The sequence below is a fragment of the Hyperoodon ampullatus genome (genome assembly GCF_949752795.1).
Source record: "Hyperoodon ampullatus genome assembly, chromosome: 4".
In the NCBI taxonomy this organism is placed as follows: domain Eukaryota; kingdom Metazoa; phylum Chordata; class Mammalia; order Artiodactyla; family Ziphiidae; genus Hyperoodon; species Hyperoodon ampullatus.
The window spans coordinates 132552956-132573749 of record NC_136917.1 but is presented as its reverse complement, the minus strand read 5'-3'; the positions used below and the strand labels follow the sequence as shown (position 1 = coordinate 132573749).

The 20794-nt window shown below is 39.2% G+C and overlaps 2 protein-coding genes across 2 annotated transcripts in view; both read right to left on the bottom strand.

Moving 5' to 3' along the window:
- ANKRD55 (ankyrin repeat domain 55) overlaps window positions 1–20794 on the bottom strand; it is a gene marked incomplete at both ends in the record, with an annotated part of 95525 nt that overhangs the window by 63859 nt on the left and 10872 nt on the right. The window contains one exon of the mRNA XM_079702255.1: window positions 46–168. Coding sequence (XP_079558381.1) covers window positions 46–168 — 123 coding nt within the window. The remainder of the gene's footprint in view (window positions 1–45; window positions 169–20794) is intronic.
- LOC307052056 (small ribosomal subunit protein eS4-like) lies at window positions 3232–4023 on the bottom strand (the record flags this gene model as incomplete). The annotated part of the gene is made up of 1 exon (XM_079702818.1): window positions 3232–4023. The coding sequence occupies one exon, from the start codon at window positions 4021–4023 to the stop codon at window positions 3232–3234; it is 792 nt and encodes a 263-aa protein (XP_079558944.1).

The window sequence follows — 20794 nt, the reverse complement described above, 5'->3', positions numbered from 1 at the left end:
TAGATCAGAACATTCTGCAGGATTCAAAATGCATAAGTAGCTCACCTTCACTGTCACAGCATTCTAGGATGGAAGGGTCTTCCCGAATCACGGCAGTCAAAGCATTGACATCTCCATTAGATGCTGCCTGATAAACCATGGTCAGGTCAACTTCTTCAGATGAATCACCTTCATGAATCAAACAGAGACAAACTTACTGTGTGGAGATAATTCACTGCAAGAATAACAACACCCAAAGCATCACCCACACAAGTGATTCATGAAAATCTCTCTGGTGAATCCAGGCAGAAGGCTGAGTCATCCTGATCACATGCACCTTACCACTTGTGAAGAAAGGTGGGCCACTGTGGGCTGTGTTGTAACATCACCATATATTGGGAAGGAGCCTGAGGGATTAGGTGTCCTCTGAGATTTAATGATTCTCTCCAAGTATTTGGACTACTTGAAATCAGTGAGACCAGATTGGGAAGTGGAGCCCTTATCTTGGTTCCAGGTTTCCTTTTTGATCTGAAATATGTTACTTTCCCTTTCAATGACTCCGTTTACCCACCTTTGAAGGAGATATTGTGTTCCTTATTCTCTGTTCTCTAGTTGGACTCTCTACCCTTTTCCTCTTGCTCTGAACCCTGAAGGCTAACCTTGATGACCACTTCACCCAGGCCCCCTGGCCATCAGTGTCCATGGGAGGCACTGGTAGGAGAGTGGTGAGGAGAAGAGAGATGGGGCATTTCCTCCTGCTTTCCCCTAGCTCAGGGTCTAGCAGTAGCTGCTTCTCTCCTACCAGGAGGGTCCTCCTCCCCAGAACCAGCCCTCACTGGGCTCCCTGTGGTAACAAACATTGTCCTTTCAACCCTGCCTCATCTCTGTATGTAGTCCCTTCACAGAAGCCCTTCATCTGAACCATCTGAGGTTTCATGACATGGTGTTCCCAGAAGAAACAGCTGTATGCAAGTCCTTTGAATTTGGTAGCCACCTGTATCATACCTTTGTGCATGACTGAACCAACTAATACTATTACCAAAGGTGACAAGAGAACTGTGGGTCAAGTGACCCCAGGGTAGTAATGGAAGGGCTGGGAGACAAGTTTTGTTTACAGAAACACCCCTTGTGAGGTGCTGGGCTGAGCCCCTCTACTTAATTTCTCCCACACATGGCCATGGTTCAGGGAAAATACACGTGTACAAGAAAAGTTTTTAAAATTGCGTTTTTCTACTAGTGTAGGCATTATGCTAGAGATACTTTACAGTTCTAATTGATCTTTAGTTGGCAGTGGTCCTAACCCTTTGGTTGGGAAGGGTTGGGCTTTGTTTTTCAGTCCCAGTATTTCTGGGAAGTCACCAATGACTTTTTAACCAGTTGAACTGTCCCAGGAGAAGCTTGTCATTAAAAATGATTCACTTACAACAACAAACTCCGTTGTAAAGTGAGTAGCTGCTCGTTAATTTATCCATGATAGGTTTGTTACTGTAGCCGTTGCTTTTAAAGCCTTCTCACCTTTACATTTGTCTGAGGGCTGGAAGTGAGCAGTGAGGGATGTGAAAGGCAGATGCCACTTCTGTGTGAGTGTAAGGATCCTGGAGCCATACCACTGGGGTTCAATTCCTAGTTTGTACTAACTAGCTGTGTAAATTTGGGCCAGTTACCCTCTCTGGGCCTTAGTTTCCTTGTCTCTAAAATGGAGATGATGATGATGACAACCATGCATCTCATAAGGTTGCTGTGAGGAGTAAATGAGTTAATATTTAATCCTATGTGCTCTTAGGACAGGGCATAGTGTGTAGTAAATGCTGTATATACTTTGGTACTACTACTGTTACCATTTTTTTTTCTGATAGTGTGCAAATTTAGAGAGCATTTGAAATCTGGGACATGTGGAGAAAAAGGTCTCTCTGATGATGGCTAGCTAAAAGATCCATAGATTGTATAGAACATTCACTCTCTATTAGAAACTCCCCCAGGAGTCTATAGACATTGTGTGAATATTGCTCACAATATCTTTGGACACAAGAAATAGGGCCCAGACCCAAGCACAAAGGTGGGCCTGGTATCTGGTTGTACGACCACATCCATAGATGCTGGTGATGTCACTTCAGAAGTACTGAAGTGAGGTACTGAGGTATGCTGTGGTACAAGGCATGCTGAGGTATAAGATATGCTGAGGTACAAGGTATGCTGTGTTTATAGCCTGTTTATATCTTATACAATGTGTTCATATAACATATATAAGTGTGTTTATAACCTGTTCATCACTGAATGCAATAAGATCTGTAAGGCACATTCATCAGACTGTAGAGTACATACAGCTGAGAGAAACAAGGAATGCATTGCCTGATAGAATTAGAATTCCAAACAACTTGCCAGAAGGATTCTAATAACATTGTATTTAATAAGGATAAACATTTAGTCTGTGAAATATCCAACTGAACTAAGTGAAGGGCGGTTGAACCTGTAGTTTTTGTTCCTCAATATCCCCTCACCCTGCTGGTGACCTTAACCTGATTATTCTCTAGGGACCACTTCCTCTCCACTTTCAGCACAGGGGGTTGACTACATTCCTGCTCAGGGCCAGAACATGTGACCTAGAACTAGCCATTCAGCACCAGCATTATCCTGGCCACAGATATTGGTTCAGGGATGTGCCTCAATCAGAGCCGATAAAAGGCAATGATATTTTGGATATTTTGGGGTTGCTGGGAACAAGTTTTGTTCTACCACCCATGAAACTGGGAGTTATGGGGGGGACATCTTATGGGTGGAGAGCTTATGAATGAAGACAACACAAGAAGAGCAGAGCTGGGCTAAGAGAAAGAAATAATTGAGACCTGATGACATCATTTGAATTCCTGAATCAAGCCATACCTTAAGCCAGCACCATTTCTGGAACATTTACATGTCCCAATAAATTTCTTTTTTTGCTTAAGTCAGTCTGCATAGATTTTATGTGTTTGTTTTTCTTTTTAATCACTGCAAGAGTTCTAACTAACAGAAGGTTTTAGTGTGGCACACTAAAAAAGCATTTAGGGATTTAGTTGGGCAATTAACACGATAGGAATTAACAGTGTGACAGTAAACTAGTAGATCTCTGGCTGCAGTGATAATAGTCTAGTAATGAGACTGAGGGAGATAATAGGCTTTTTCCATTTTTTTTTTTTAACACTAAAGAGGCTTTTAATTATGTAGTATTATCTCTAAGTACAAAGACTTTCCCAATCACGTCACTTAGAGATCATTTTATCCACTGCTCTGTTTGGCTGCCAGTCTCTTGTTTCTCTCCTCAGCAACGGTAAGGCAGACACCCTTTCCACGAGGAAGAGAGATCCATGGTTTGTTGCCTTTGCCAATAGCGAAAATGTTGGAGAGCCGGGTGGCAAAGCTATTGCCGTTGGCATCTTTCACATGAACTACATCAAAAGAACCAGGATGTCTCTCCCGGTTAGTGATCACATCAATTCTTCCCAGGTTAGCACCTCCAGTCACCATGCACAGGTTACAAGTGTCAGATTTGATGAAATCAGTAATCTTGCCAGTCTCCAAATCAATCTGAATGGTGTCATTCGCCTTGATGAGGGGATCAGGGTAGCGGATGGTGCGAGCATCATGGGTCACCAGATGAGGGATTCCTTTTGTCCCCACAAAGATCTTTCTCACTTTGCATAACTCATACTTGGCCTCCTCAGGTGTAATATGATGAAGAGCAAAGCGACCCTTGGTGTCACAGATCAGACGAAAATTCTCTCCAGTCTTGTCAATGCTGATGACATCCATAATACCAGCAGGGTAGGTTATATCAGTGCGGACCTTGCCATCAATCTTAATGAAATGCTGCATGCAGATCTTCTTTACTTCATCTCCTGTTAGGGCATATTTAAGTCTGTTCCTTAGGAAAATAATTAGGGGGAGACATTCCCTCAGCTTGTGGGGACCGGTAGATGGACGAGGAGCAAACACACCAGTCAGTTTATCCAGCATCCAATGCTTTGGAGCTGCTACGCGCTTCAGGTGCTTCTTGGGACCACAAGCCATGGCTGTGCTAGGCATGGAAAGAGCTTTTTTTCCATTCTTAACTGGTCACTGTCATGTTGAGGTCTATGGCCCATGGATTAAATGGGCTATAGGTAGCTGGAGAACATTCCGAGGAGAGTGACCAGAGTATGACTGGACTTCATGTCACCTGATGAACAGTGGAAGGAAACAGATCTGTTTACTCTGAAGATTACTCTGTGTGGTCATGATGGTTGCCTTTGGATATTTGAAGAGGTTTTTTTGTTTTGTTTTGTTTTTTAAATTAAAAAAACCGTGGTAAATATACATAACATATGCCATTTTAACCATTTTTAAGTGTAGAGTTCAGTGGCTTGATGTACATTCATATTGTTATGCAACCATCACCACTATTCATCTCCAGAACTCTTTCAGCTTCTAAAACTCAAACTCTGTATCCATTAGACAAAAAACTCCCCATTCCTCCCTCCCCTCCATCTCCTGGAAACCACCATTCCATTTTCTGTCTCTATGAATTTGACCACTCTAGATATCTCATTTAAGTGGAATCAATAGTATTTGTCCTTTTGTTACTGGCTTATTTCACTTAGCATAATGTCCTCGAGATTCACCCACATTGTAGTATGTGTCAGAATTTCCTTCTTTTTAAAGGTTGAATGATAATCTGTTGTACGTATGTACCACATTTTGTTTATTCATTCATCTACTGGTGGACACTTGGGTTGTTTCCACCTTTTGGCTATTGTGAATAATGCTGCTGCAAACATTGGTATACAAATAACTCTTTCAGACTCTTTCGAGTATATACTTAGAAGTGAAATTGCTGGATCACATGATAATTCTATTTTTAATTTTTTAAGGAACCACTGTACTGTTTTCCAATGTGGCTGCAACATTTTATATTCTCACCAACAATGCACAAGGGTTCCAACTTCCCCATGTCCTTACCAACACTTTTATTTCCTGTTTTTGCTTCTTGTGTTTGTTTGTTGTAATAATAGCTAGCCTAATGGGTGTGAAGTGATATCTTATGGTCTTGATTTGCATTTCCCTATGATTAGTGATGCTGAGCATCTTTTCATGTGCTTTTTGGCCATCTGTATATCTTCTTTGGAGAAATGTCTAAGTCCTTTGCCCATTTTTAACTGGGGTTGTTTGTTTTTCTGTTAAGTTGTAGAAATTCTTTATATATTCTGGATATTAACTCTATATTAGATATATAATTTGTATACATTTTCTCCCATTCTGTTGCCTTATCGCTCTGTTGACAGTATCGATGTATAAAAGCATTTAACTTTGATGTAGTTCAATTTGTCTACCTTCTGTTGTCTGTGCTTTTGACATCACATCTAAGAAATTACAGTAAATCCCCTACATATGAACAAGTTTTGTTCTGAGAGTGTGTTTGTAAGTCCAACAAAATTAGCCTAGGTACCCAACAAACACAATTGGCTATATGGTACTGTACTGTAATAGGTTTACAGTACTTTTCACACAAATAATACATAAAAAACAAACAAAAAATAATGAAAACATTTTTTTTTTTTTTTTTTTTTTGCGGTACGCGGGCCTCTCACTGTTGTGGCCTCTCCCGTTGCGGAGCACAGGCTCCGGACGCGCAGGCTCAGCGGCCATGGCTCACGGGCCCAGCCGCTCCGCAGCACGTGGGATCTTCCCGGACTGGGGCACGAACCTGTGTCCCCTGCATCGGCAGGCGGACTCTCAACCACTGCGCCACCAGGGAAGCCCATGAAAACATTTTTAATCTTACTGTACAGTACCCTGAAAAGTACAGTAGTACCAGCTACATCACCACTGCTTTTATGCTTGCTTCCAGACATCCTGGGCTTGCAGTAAGGATGCTGTACTACTGAACTTTATACAGTACTGTATGGTACACAAAAGCACAACCACTTGTAGAGGATGCACGCATGTGACAATGTGAGCCAGACATGTGAACTAACTTATGTGATTGGACATGCAAACTCACATTTGCATTTTTGAAAGTTTGCAACTTGAAGGTTCGTATGTAGGGAACTTACTCTATTGACAAATTCAATGTCACGAAGCTTTCCCCCTATGTTTTCTTCTAAGAGTTTTATAGTTTTAGGTCTTATGATTAGATTGTTGATCCATTTTGAGTTATTTTTTGTAGATGGTGTTAAGGTAAGGGTCTGACTTCATCATTTTGCATGTGGCTGTCCAGTTGTTTCTGCACTATTGCTGAAAAGACAATTCTTCCCCCATTGAATGGTCTTGGCACCCTTGTTGGCTCCTCAGTTGACCCCTAAGTTGACCATAGATATATGAGATTATTTCTAGACTCCCAGTTCTATTCCATGGAGCTATATGTTTGTCTTTATGCCAGTACTACACTGTTTTGATTGCCGTAGCTTTGTAGTATGGTTTGAAATCAGGAAGTGTGAGACCTCCAACTTTGTTCTTCTTTTGTAAGATTTTTCTTGGCTATCTGGGTCCCTTGAAATTCCATAGGAATTTTAGGATGGATTTTTATATTTCTGCAAAAACATCATTGGGATTTTGTTAGGGATTGCATCAAATCTGTAAATCTCTTTGGGTAGTAGTGACATCTTAACAATATTGTCTTTCAATCCATGAAACACAAGACATCTTTCCATTTATTGGTGTCTAATTTCTTTCAATAATGTAGTTTTCAGTGTATAAGTCTTTTGCCTTCTTGGTTAATTTTATTCCTAAGTATTTTATTCTTTTTGATGCTACTGTAAACAGGATTATTTTTCAAAGAGCTTTTAGTCAAGTTTATGGTTAAACTTTTATGTGAAATTCCAGCAGTTAGAAATAGCAGTGGGTGAGAATGACAGAAGAGTATTTTAATGGTCAGAGAACTGTAAAAATGTCCTAGGTCTCCTCAAGAGGTAGTGAACTTTCTGTAATTAAAGATGTCAATCTTGGGACTTCCCTGGTGGTCCAGTGGTTAAGACTTTGCTTTCCAATTCAGGGGTTGTGGGTTCGATCCCTGGTCAGGGAGCCAAGATCCCACATGCCTCGCGGCCATAAAAACAAAACATAAAACAGAAGCACTATTGTAACAAATTCAATAAAGACTTTAAAAATAGTCCACCTCAAAAAAAAAAAATCTTAAAAAAAAATAAGATGTCAGTCTTGGCTAGGTGGTCACCAAGGGAGTGTGTTGCAGAAGGAATTCAGACACAGAGTGAAGCACAAGGTATGGGGAAGGGAAGATGTGTGAGGCAAAACAGAATGTATTTCAGGGTTTCTTCTAACCCTAAGATACCATACTAAACTACAGAGTGATTAGGAAATAGGAAATGAAGGAGCTTCCATAGACGCTGTATAGAAACAGTCAATTTAAATTGTAGTCAATGCAAATAATTAGGCCTAAGATAGTACAAAGAATTTCTGTAGAAATGATGAAGGGTGAAGTAGAAGTAACAAGAATGAGGAGAAGGATAACTGATGGTCCTGGTGGAATCTAAAATAGAGGCAAGAAAATTTTTTTTCTATCAAAGGTCACAAAATCATTTAAGATATGCAGAAGATCTACATAAACAAACAATACATAAATTCTTTCTTCTCTCCTTCCTTCTTTACTTATCCATCTCACTATCTATTATCTGTCTATTTTTTTTGTCTATCTACCTATCTATCTATCTGGTATCATCTATCTATCTACCATCTATTTATCATCTATTTACCTTTCTTTCCATTCAGCTTTAGAGGAGGAGCATGGTTTGAATGGCTTTTGCCTAACTGTGTGAAAGTTAAACAGATAGACTTATATATGGATGCATAAAGAAAAATTCTAAAATTCACCAAGGGAGAGAGACTGAAAGTAGAGAGAATGGAAAACAGACATAAAGGAAATAGGAAGAAAGAAGCATGTGAACAGATGCAGATTATATTTTATAAAAAGTTATCTATGTATACATGAAAAATATAAAAGACAAGAAGATGATGCATCAAACATCAATAGAGATAATTTTTTAGATATTATTCAGTACTTTCTATATTTCCCAATTCTCTACAACGAATTTATATACTTTTTATAATCATCAAATAAATCAAGTTTTAAGTGGTGAGAGAGGAGTGTGTGTTACTAGCTTTACATTAATGTGTTACTACTAGAAGGGTAGACAGAGCCTTGTGTGTCTGTAATAGAGAAAACAAGTCCTTGATATTTGACAAAGTGCTGAAAAAGGAAAAACATACATGTATTTAAAAAATTCTGACCTTTATAAATACCCTAGTAGATTTTTTTAAAAACAGGTACATGTTTTAAATTTTTATTAATTTTTACCTAAAATTGGAAGGACAGGCTTTTTGGAAATCATCTGTTTCCCTCATTTTTCATGGTTAGAAACCTTGTAAACAGTTTTCTGGATGTGTCATAAATTATCAACTTAATTCCAAGGGCCCAACTTTTTAATAGTAGGATTGCAGAAATATGACAGGCTGCTAGAAATGTTTTAGATTAGAGGACCTTCTTCAAAGCTTCTCACATTTTACACAAATATGGGTTCCTTCACATAGTGGTTCTGTCTCTGGGTTATTGCAGAGTTCCTTGGGAAAGCCCTTGACTGCATCAATTACTGGGCCTACTTTGTTGAAATTACCCAGAAGTCAGCTTGGCATTTGTTCTGCTTAAGTTGAGGCCGTTTCGTGGAACAGCCAGGTCAATGTAAGGATAGATTGGGTACTGTAGTTTCAAGAGTCCAGGCCAGAGGGTCTTGGGAGGATTTCTTTGGTTCATTCTATTCTGAGAATCCTTGGGTGGCTGAATGCAGCCTAGAGTCACTAGTGAAGTCTGAATTCATTTTTGGGCAACTACAGAAGATTCCACAGATATTTCTTAGATTGTTTTTTGGAGTGGAACTGATTGCATCTGAAGAACTGAAATTTATTCATTCATCCATTTACTTAACATCTACCATGGGCTAGTGAAAGTGCAGGTACAAACGTTGTAGAGTCTCTCTGTTCCTAAGAAAAACATGCCCTAATGGGAAAAGAAGTGTGTAATTTATGATTGAGATATACCAGGGATGTTATGGCAGGACAGGAGGAAGAATGATTTATGCAAATAGTTTCCTGGGCATCCTCCTAATCCAGATCACTCTATCCTCCCTCAGGATTATCTTGGGTGCTTTGGGGACAGTAGAGAAATTGTGTTTTGGGAGCTGCCTGGAATGATCTATCCATAAGGTGGGGAGGTCTTTTCACTTTTAGGGAAGATGCCAGGCCTTCACTGCACCCTGATGGCTCCATGTAACAATATTGCCACCCACTGGTGATAAAGAGTCTCTCTGGGCCTTGACCTGGGCCCTGAGCCAGGATGGTGCCAGTTCTGCTGGACAGAATTAAAAGCCAGTTTGGGGGCTTCCCTGGTGGCGCACTGGTTAAGAATCTGCCTGCCAATGTAGGGGACACGGGTTCGAGCCCTGGTCCGGGAAGATCCCACGTGCTGCGGAGCAACTAAGCCCGTGCGCCACAACTACTGAGCCTGCGCTCTAGAGCCCACGAGCCACAACTACTGAAGCCCGTGTGCCACAACTACTGAAGCCCGCACGCCTAGAGCCTGTGCTCTGCAACAAGAGAAGCCACCGCAATGAGAAGCCCGCGCACCGCAACAAAGAGTAGCCCCCGCTCACTGCAACTAGAGAAAGCCCGCGTGCAGCAGCGAAGACCCAATGCAGCCAAAAATTAAATAAATGAATAAATAAATAAATAAAATTTTAAAAAAGCCAGTTTGGAACACTCTGGCCATGTAGGAACAAGTTTAAGGTCATTGATACAGTTGGCTGGCATTGAAAGCAAATTAGTGTCATGTGACTCATCATATACATCATATGATACACAGCATGCATACATGCAAGCAATACAGAAAAACAGTAAGAGCCCAGCCTCCAGAGTGTGAATCCTAGCACTGCCAATTTCCTGATAGCTGTGTGATCTTGGGCAAATTACTTAACCTCTTTATTCTCATTCCTCTCTTGTCAAATGGGTAAGAATAGTATTTACCTTACAGGGTTGTTCTGAGAGCTAAATGAGTTCATCCACATAAAGTGCAATGCCTGGCACAAAGTATTCAAAGTATGTCAACAATAATATATTATCACCATTATTACGTTGACATAGATAGGAACCTCTGTCTTCTTTCCCCTTAGAGAGACCCTCTGCCTTGCTCAGCAGGCTGTAGAGATTTTGTGAGCTGAAACATTTTGCTATTTCTCGCGTTTTCTCCTACAGTCCCTCAGGGTGTACTGGCTGAGGCTTTAAGAGTATTTTATAAAGTGCCAGTCATATGGGAGGAGGAAAAGGAGTTTCTTTCTAACATTTTAAAGAGAAAAATAGCTGCAAGCTTTCTGCATGTGCCAGCTGAGAACAAATACTCAAAGCAACCTTCATGCCGTGGGAGTGGAAAAGAAGGGATTTCATTCTGTGGGGAGGAAGTCTTGCAACAATATTATCTCAAGGGTAAGTATCTGGCCACAATCAGACCTTTCTTCATAACCAAACTTGTGATGCAACACATGCCGTATTTCTTTGAATCTCAGCATCACTGTGTTCCTCGGGGTGACTCTTCTGGCCTGTGAATGCCATTCCATGGCTCGCATCTCTGCTGGACATGGGGTGGGGGATAGTGCTGGGAAATGGAATTTGCTGTTCTAAGAAACATGTCTGTGTTAAACTTCAGTGATGATGCCTCCCTAGAGTGCATTTTCATAAAATGAACTTTCATTTTAATGCTACTAATTCTTTAAAAGAACTCAATCTTCAATGCATAGGACCTTTAGTATGTGTGCAATAGATGGACTGACTGATTGATGTAGTATTCATGTTCAATAGCTTTCTCACTCATTGGAAATGAGTGGTGAAGATAGGTGAAGAAGCGGGGTTTGTTTTCTTGTGGAAATCTCCTTGATGTTAAAAATATTGTGTCAAGAAGTTCTTTGGTAAGTAGGCAAGTATAAATCTTAAATGATTTTACGAAGGACTATGCTAGCCTAGCCAGTCTTTGGAAATTAAAAAGTAAGCCAAGTGTTATTTTGAACACTGTTCCTTTGATCTTCCTTACTTTCTTCTTGATCAAATGCATGACGCCACCCACCTCTTTCACTTTTAAGAAATGGGAAGTGTTCATGTCAGGAATTTGCCATTTTAACTGGGGACTCTGGAAGGAGAGGAATAGGTGAAGAAGCGGGGTTTGTTTAGTTTGCAGAAGAGCAGACTTAGTTGGACATGACAGCTGTTGGAAAAGCTGGAAGAGAGTTTAGGATTGTTTTCTGTAGATCCAGAGGGAAGAACTAGTATTGGTGGGTAGAAATTAGAATAATTAAGATTTTTAATAACTAGAGCCGTTCAGAACTAGAAGGGATTATATTGTGAGCTGTGTGCTCCTCATTACTACCCATGTCTAAGCAGGTTCTGATCAAGCATATCTTGGGATGCTCTTGAGGAGATGTCTATATTGAGTAGAAGGTTGACCTCTAAGGTTCCTTCTGTGATTAATATTCTATGTGTCTTTCTCATATCTGTGTAGAACCAAATAATGAATCACCTATTGTTGATGAACAATGACTGTTGTGCTGAAAAGGATTTGGAGAAGTGGGTTTTCCTTGAGTCCTTTAAAAGGTATCCTTCCTAGTGGCCCTCCACTGTGGCCACTTGTAAAACTGCCCCAAGTGCCTTGATCACCGAAAATAGTTTAAGAAAACAAACGCAATTTGGGTGGCTTGTCCAAGTGTCAGAGATTGAACCAATCTGTCTCTCTGTAGTCCTTTAGATTTGCACCTCTCCTTTTGTAGTCATCCTGTCAGCTGGGCTTCCACGGCTGTCTTCATTGTCTTGACTGTGTTTTCTCCCTCTTCATGACTGTCTCATGGGTTCCTTAAGGTAATTGAAATGGAATCCCTTCTTACTATATTGGAGTTGTTGCTTTATAAAAGGTACAGAATAAAACCCAACCTGGTGAATAATCACCCTTCATATGACCCCACTAGAATTTTGGCAGTATGGCTTTGCTTTTTTTGCAGAAAAAAAAAAAACCTTGAACATTAGATAGAAGTTAGAGTAGTGTTGGATACATTGTAGATACTTGATAAATATGTTTATTGATTTAATTAGCATATTCTTTTCCAACTGGCAAATTGAAGAGTACATATATGAAATGAAGTCTCATTCTTTCCAATCCTTGGGAATAGAATTAGGAAAAGTGATAGAAGGAGTCTTCTGTTCCTTTAAATAATTTCATAAGGCATATCACTAGCATTTCAAGTAGAGTTGAAGTAAATGAATAGCTTCCCTCAACTCTCATAGATTATGGATATATGGTTAAGTAAGGCTGATTTAAACTGTATCATCAGAGCTGTGAGTATGTAATATTGTGAGGTCTAAAACAGTGACAACACAGCAAAGGAAACCATAAACAAAATGAGAAGACAACCTATGGAATGGGAGAACATATTTGCAAACAGTGCAACCGACAAGGGCTTAATTTCCAAAATATACAAACAGCCCACACAACTCAACAACAAAAAAACAAACAACCCAACCAAAAAGTGGGCTGAACACCTAAATAGACATTTCCCTGAAGAAGACATACAGATGGCCAATAGGCACATGAAAAGATGCTCAACATCGCTAATTATTAGAGAAATGCAAATCAAAACTATGAGGTACCACCTCACACTGATCAGAATGTCCATCATTAAAAAGCCTACAAATAACAATTGCGGGAGAGGGTGTGGAGGAAAGGAAAACCTCCTATACTGTTGGTGGGAATGTAAATTGGTGGAGCCACTATGGAAAACAGTATGGAGGTTCCTCAGAAAACTAAACATAGAATTACCATAGGATCCAACAATCCCACTCCTGGGCATATATCTGGACAAAACTATAATTCAAAAAGATATATTCACCCCTATGTTCATAGCAGCACTTTTCACAATAGCCAAGACATGGAAACAACTTAAATGTCCATGGACAGATGAATGGATAAAGATGCTATTTGCAGCAACACAGATGCAACTAGAGATTATCATACTAAGTGAAGTAAGTCAGAAAGAGAAAGACAAATACCATATGATATTACTTATATGTGGAATCTAAAATATGACACAAATGAACTTACCTACAAAACAGAAACAGACTCACAGACATAGAGAACACACTTGTGGTTGCCAAGGGGGGTGGGGGAGGAGGCAGGGATGGACTGGGAGTTTGGGGTTAGTGGATGAAACCTATTACATGTAGAATGGATAACAACAAGGTCCTACTGTATAGCACAGGGAACTATATTCAATATCCTGAGATAAACTATAATGGAAAATAATATAAAAAAGAATGTATATGTATGTGTACCTGAGTCTCTTTGCTGTACAGCAGAAATGAACACAACACTGTAAATCAACTATACTTCAATTTAAAAAATGCAAAAAAAAAGGTGACAATAGAAATGACTTCTCAATTAAATCTGAATCTCATAAAGAACTTTCTTTTTGAACAACAGAAATATTAGCCAAGTGTATTACTATGAACCACTCTGGGTTCAGTTCTCTATTTTGTAAAATAAGGTTGACTACATCCCTGGGTCTCAACACTGGCTAAACATTAGAACCATCTGGGGAGATAAAAACCAAAAACCAAAAAAAAAAACAAACCCCTGATACCTAAGTGCTAACCCCAGATATTTTGATTTAATTGATCCATCATTTCTTATGTTATTTCATTTTGGATTACAAAAGTTATGAAGATACAGATAAGAAGAAAATATATACTCAAAGATAATCACTATTAAGATGTTGGCATGTTTTATATACTTGATTTATAGGCTTGTTTCCCACCCATCCTGGAGCCCTCATTCCTCCACCTGCCTGTGTAATGTAAATATGGGAGTGGGGAGAAGTGCTAGCAGGAGGGGAAGCTTGGAAACCCGAAAGATCTAGTTGCTTCAGAATGTGCAGTTGTGAGCCTCTGCCCTTTCCATCTTCCCCCTCTAAAATCTAAACTGTCTCCTGTCCCCTATCCTGCACTCAAAATGGACTTGGCTGAAAATAAGTGGTAACCCAACCCAAAGGCTGTATAAAAGAGAAGGCCAGTTCCTAAGGAGCAAGCATAATGGTTAAAAGGCGCAAAAAGCTGTGAGGTCAGGAGGCATAGAACAGGAGGGAGAGAGTTCTGGAAGGTGCTGTAGCTTGGGGTGGGTAGCGCCCTAGGACAGTGGACTCCTGCCTGTGGCTGAAGCTTGGGGGCAGTGGCTGCTGGTGGGGCAGGATTCATTGACCAAGGTAGCAAAGCAAATCTCAAATCTCCCACACTGTGATCTTCTATGGATGAGAATACAATCATAGAACTTGAAGAAAATGACTGAAATTTTCTGAGATCCAATGTGAGTTTGGCTAACACTAAGGCCATTTTGCTACTCATTTAAGTGAATCTCTGTTTCTCCTCCCACTCCAAATTCCCCTCCCACAATAAGGGACCAGATGAAGGGTAATATTAAAAGGATCTAATGACTGGCTTGTCAGGTCCCCCATCAGACTGGAGGCAGGTCTAACAGCTGGAGCAGGGTTGATAACTTTTTAGCTGCTGGACTGTGGGCTGTGTGTGTTCCTGGGAAATGGCTGGAATAATCTCTATTGATCTGAGGGTACAGAGGTATTTTAATATTGTAACAACCAGTGACTAATAGTTCTTAGCATGGTGCTGGAGTTACATTTTACAAAAAAAAAGATCATGCTGTACATATAATTTTGATTGTTGCTCTTTTTCAAACACTTAATATTGGATCACAAATATTTTCCCATGCCATAAGGTAAGATTTGAAAATGTTATTTATAAAATGTGGCATAAAATCCCATTGACTGGAATTAGCACAACTGATTTAATCATTCTCTTACTATTGAACATTTAAATTGTTTCTCTTTTGAGGGGAATTATTAATTCTGTAGCTATTCCAAATAATGCTATAACATTCTTGCATATATGCGTTTCTGTGCATCTTTATTTCCTTTGGACACATTCCTAGAAATGAACTTGGGAATCAATAGATTTGACTCTTTGTCAAATTGCCCTCCAGAAAGGTTGACCCAACACACTCTCCCCAAGCAGGGCTTGAGAGCATACATTTACCTCATTCTTAATGACACTGTGATTTATTGTTTTTTAAAAAATAATGTTGATGTGAAAGAAGGAAAAGAGTATATCATTTCCAATGGTCATTTCTTTTATTATTCCTAAGAGAGAAGTTTTTTCACATGTTTATGGCCATTTCATGAATTACTTGTTGGTATCCTTTACATATTATTTCAAGGCATTTGTCTTTATCTAATTGATTTGAAAGAGCTCTATATACATTAAGGACACTAACTCTTCATCTGCTATCTATGCTGCAGTTATTTTTCCCTGTTTGCCACTTAAGTTCTCAGTTTGTTTTGCTGGTTTTTGAAAAATAAACCAACAAAATCTATGGATATTGCACTTATGATTCATTGCCCGTGGAACGTTATACTTATGTGTTAACATTTAGCTGTAATTAATATGGAAATTTTAAACTTTATATTTGTATGCCACAATTACTTTTTTTCCCCAAATACTGTATAATTCTCCTTTTCTTCACTAATTTGTAAGGGCAACCTTATCATATAGTGCTAACTCAATAACACCTTGGAGGAGGCTCCTCCTACAGCCCATTCACTGGAACTGTGGTTTGGAAAGCATGGATCCCAGAACTAACTTCTCTGCAGTGGTATACACATGAATGTGGGAATGTGGCCAAAGTGCATCTCAGTCACATTCCGTAGAGTCTTGTGGTCTGCCTATAGTCAAGGTTCTTAGCTTTTTTGTGTTTCCTGCACAGTTTTGAATTCTAGAATTTTTGGTAGCATATCTGAAGGAATTAAACTCAGAACAATCCTAAAGTTAGCAAAAAGTTCGATACAACCATTTTGACGGCACAACAATGTCTCCCAGTAGCTATGAAAGCATCCACTGTTCCGGGGGGTCTCTGTCACTGTCTGAATAACAATCATAATTATGGTCAACAATTATGCCACACTTATTATGCACCAGGTACTGTGCTAAACCTTTTTTAGAAATCAACTCATTTAATTCTCACCTTATGAGAATTATTCCCACTTTATGGATGGGGAAACTGAGGCATAGGGCAGGAAAGTGACTTACTCAAAGTCACACAGTTAGTAAGTGGTGAAACTCAGATAAGGCTGCAGGCTGTCAGGCCTCAGATTCAACCCTCTGACCAATGTGCACTACTGTCTATCACTGCCCATTCACTCAGGTGGCGAAGCCCTCATATATTCCAGTGAACCTGTGACCTTTCTTGGTGCTGCACAATATTCCACATTCCATTCTCTCTTACTCACAGCAGCCTATATCCTACTCTCCACAAGGTGTGCAGCTCAGCATTCTGCTGGAGAGACATTATTGTGCTAGAGTTTATATTCACTTGTAGCAAAAATAAAATCTACACATTAATCGAAAATTGGGAATGCATCTATGAGGAGCTGTTTGTACACCAAGGAGAGAATTAAAGTTAGTGGTAATAGCATAAGGATTCTAATATGAGGTTGAGCGAATTCTTTTAAAATATTAAGATAAATGTCAAATAACCAAGGGACAAATAGTTCTCCTACTGAAGCACAGAAAGAGAATGCAATTTTTCTAATTTATTTTCTAAGGCTAGCATAAACTGCTAAAGACATGTGCATACAGGCACCTATAGATGGACCCAATTTGTAAACTCAGAGTTTTAAGTTTTAAATTAAATTCTGCGAGATCAGATTAAGTTGGATGTTGAAAGAATAATACACCATGACTGAACAGAGTTTATTCTAGAATATAGATGTTTTGATTTTCTGGTGTCTATTAATAAAATATATCACATCAGTAGAACAAAGGGGAAATATATGATTATATGAATAAAGAATAGAAAGGCATTTAATAAAATTTGATATCTGTTGCTTAAAAAAGCTTAACAACTAGGAATAAAAGATTTCATTATCAATATGATTAACTACATTTATTTCTAATCAATTTCAAACACCACACCTAATAGTGAAAAAATAGGGAAAGAAAGAAGACAAATTTTATCTAATGCAGTAATATATGAAGCAAAAAGAAATGAGATAATAATCATAAAGGAAGAGCAAAATTATCAAAGTTTAATCAAAGCTAACTTTTACTCGTGTTCTTTGCACTGTCCTAACAGTTTCCTTTGAATTAAGCTATTTATTTATTTCAACAATTTTATGAAGTAGGTAGTATCTTTACCCTATTTACAGATGAGGGAATTGAAGCACACAGAGGTTTAATAATTTCCCCTAAGTTGTACAGCTATTAAATGGCAGAGCAGGATCTGAAACCAGTCCATCTGGTTTCATCCTGTGCACCAGGATGACACAAGAGAATTAACCACAGAACCATTAGAATTAATAAGTTAGCCAGATTTAAAAATAAATATGAAACTAAATAGTTCTTCTATATTAAATAATATGAGGAAACTAACTCCTCCTTACATTGAAAATAACTCACTAAAATGAAAATATAAAATACCCAGTAATAAATATTCAGAATCTAAATAAGGAACTAAGAAAAGAGTTGGATTCATGAAGATACATGCCATGTTTCCAGATAGGAGAACTAAATAGTATAACTAATTTTAATTATTATACAGATTCATTTTTAAGTTTAATGTCATTTCAGTGAAAGTTCCAACAGTTTTTTGGGGGGGAGGGCTCAGAAAAATGATATTGACTTTCATTTGTAAAAACAAATGGATAAATTTATGCTTTAAAGAAGAAAAAAAGAATATACTTAAGCATTTGCTTATCTATACATAGAATCTCTTTGTCAGGATATATAAGAAACTGCTTACATTGTTTTGCTTCCAGGAGGGGATTTGGATGGCTGGAGGGGTTGGTGTGAAGGGAGATTTTTCACTGTACATTGTTTTATACCTTGAAATTGTGTGAATGTATTACTACACCAAAAGCAAAAACAAACAAAAGGAGGAAAACAAAAAAAAAATTGAAAAAAAAAATTTGAAAAAAGTATTGAAGGAGGATTTCTCTATCAAATCGTAAAACATTATGAAACTATAATAATTTAAAAAGTAAGACTGTGCTTCAAGACTAGATCAATTCCTAGAACAGCATAGAAAGTCTAGAAACCTGCCTGGCACTAGCATGGAAAGTGGAAGCTAACAGGTAGGCTGGCTTTTAAGCAATGGAATGAGTTATATCTAGAAGGCAAGTCTTAGACTGAGAGGATAGAACTCCAGAAAAAGAGGAAAGGGAAAGTAGAAGTTCTCCAAGACCTGTGAGCTTTTCTGGGAATTATTTTCTTTCTAATGTGGTTTTCTTGCTAGGCAAATTCTACTCCTTCCAATTTCCAAACAAAAAGCAGTGCTATCAAAAACAGACACCTAGATCAATGCAACAGAATATAAAGCCCAGATGGGACTTCCCTGGTGGCACAGTGGTTAAGAATCCACCTGCCAATGCAGGGGACACGGGTTTGAGTCCTGGTCTGGGAAGATCCCACATGCTGCGGAGCAACTAAGCCCATGCACCACAACTACTGAGCCTGTGTTCTACAGCCCATGAGCCACAACTACTGAGCCCACGTGCCACAACTACTGAAGCCTGCACGCCTAGAGCCCATGCTCCACAACAAGAGAAGCCACTGCAATGAGAAGCCTGTGCACCACAACCAAGAGTAGCCCCCAGTCACTGCAACTACAGAAGGCCCGCATGCAGCAACAAAGACCCAATGCAGCCAAAAAAAAAAAAAAAAAAAAAAGAATATAGAGCTCAGAAATAAACCCAGACACTTATGGTCAATTAATCTATGACAAAGGAGGTAAGAATATACAATGGAGAAAAGACAGCCTCTTCAATAAGTGGTGCTGGGAAAATTGGACAGCTACATGTAAAAGAATGAAATCAGAACATTCTCTAACACCATATACAAAAGTAAACTCAAAATGGATTAAAGACCTAAATGTGAGACTGGATACTATAAAACTCCTAGAGGAAAACATAGGCACAACACCCTTTGACATAAATCACAGCAATATTTTTTTGGATCTGTCTCTTAAAGTAAAGGAAATAAAAGCAAAAATAAACAAATGGGACCTAATTAAACTCCAAAGCTTTGCATAGCAAAGGAAACCATCGACAAAATGAAGACAATCTACTGAATGGGAGACAATATTTGCAAATGATATGACTGATAAAGGATTAATATCCAACATATATAAACAATTCATATAACTCAACATAAAAAAAAAACCTGGTTAAAAACTGGGCAGAAGGGACTTCCTTAGTGGCGCAGTGGTTAAGAATCCGCCTGCCAATGCAGGGGACATGGGTTTGAGCCCTGGTCCGGGAAGATTCCGCATGCTGCGGAGCAACTAAGCCTGTGAGCCACAACTACTGAAGCCCAAGTGCCTAGAGCCTGTGCTCTACAATGAGAGAAGCCACTGCAATAAGAAGCATGTGCACCGCAATGAAGAGTAGCCCCCGCTCACTGCAACTAGAGAAAGGCCACACGCAGCAACGAAGACCCAATGCAGTCAAAAAAAAAAAAAAAAAAAAAGAGCAGAAGAACTGAATAGACATTTTTCCAAAAAGGAAATGCAGACGGCCAACAGGTACATGAAAAGATACTCAAGGTTTCTAGGGTTTGGGGGCCAGGACTAGGGAGGTATGCCATGCCAGAATGTTTTAACAGGGCAACTTTGGCCTGTACTGGTCCATCTCTGGTCCTCACCATCATCCTGCTTTGTGTCTTTGGCCAATATTGCCAGGGCCACTTCGGCCAGTACTAATGTATTCTCTGTCCTAAATATGAATGTAGACCCAATTACCGACATGCTGTTGGAATTAGAAACACAGTCAGTGAACAATAAGCAGAAAAGAAGAAGGAATGATAATAAAGAGGACAATCACCATTCTCCCCAGTCCAAAAGGAGTAAGAGAAACCCTGTTTTTCAGGAGTCTCAGGATGCAACGAAAAACAATAAGGAAGGAACCACTAAGAGGAACCAAAATGGGTGCATGTTCAAGCAATGATAATGACAGAAGCAGCAGTGTTAATTCCCCAGAGAGAGTAATTGTATCAGAAAGCAGCTTTAACCAGATCATTGCTGAACTCAACAAGAGTACCCCTCAGTCCTTATATGAGGAGTATGCGGTATGCCAAGGTCCTTATTCCCACATCAACCAGATCATAAGGGAGGCACACTTCAACAGCCTATAGCAGCAAGGACAATCTCCAACATGATGAACTAGGAGCTCCTTATTCCAGGCTAAAAGTTGTTTATAAAAGCAATTGCACACACACACACACACACACAAGATGCTCAACATTGCTAATCATCAGGGAATGCAAATCAAAACCACAATGAGACATCACCTCACACCTGCCAGAATGGCCATCGTCAAAAAGAACACAAGTAACAAACGTTGTCAAGGATGTAGAGAAAAGGCAACCCACCTACACTGTTGGTGGGAATGTAAATTGGTGCAGCCGCTGTGGAAAACAGTATGGAGGTTTCTCAAAAAACTAAAAACAGGGTTACCATATGACTGAGCAATTCCACTCCTGGGTTTATATCCGAATATAACAAAAACACTCATTCAAAAAGCTACATGTACCCCAATGTTCATAGCAGCATTTTTTACAATTGCCAAGATATAGAAGCAACCTAAGTGTCTGTCAACAGATGAATGGATAAAGAAGATGTGGTGTATATATACAATGGAATACTACT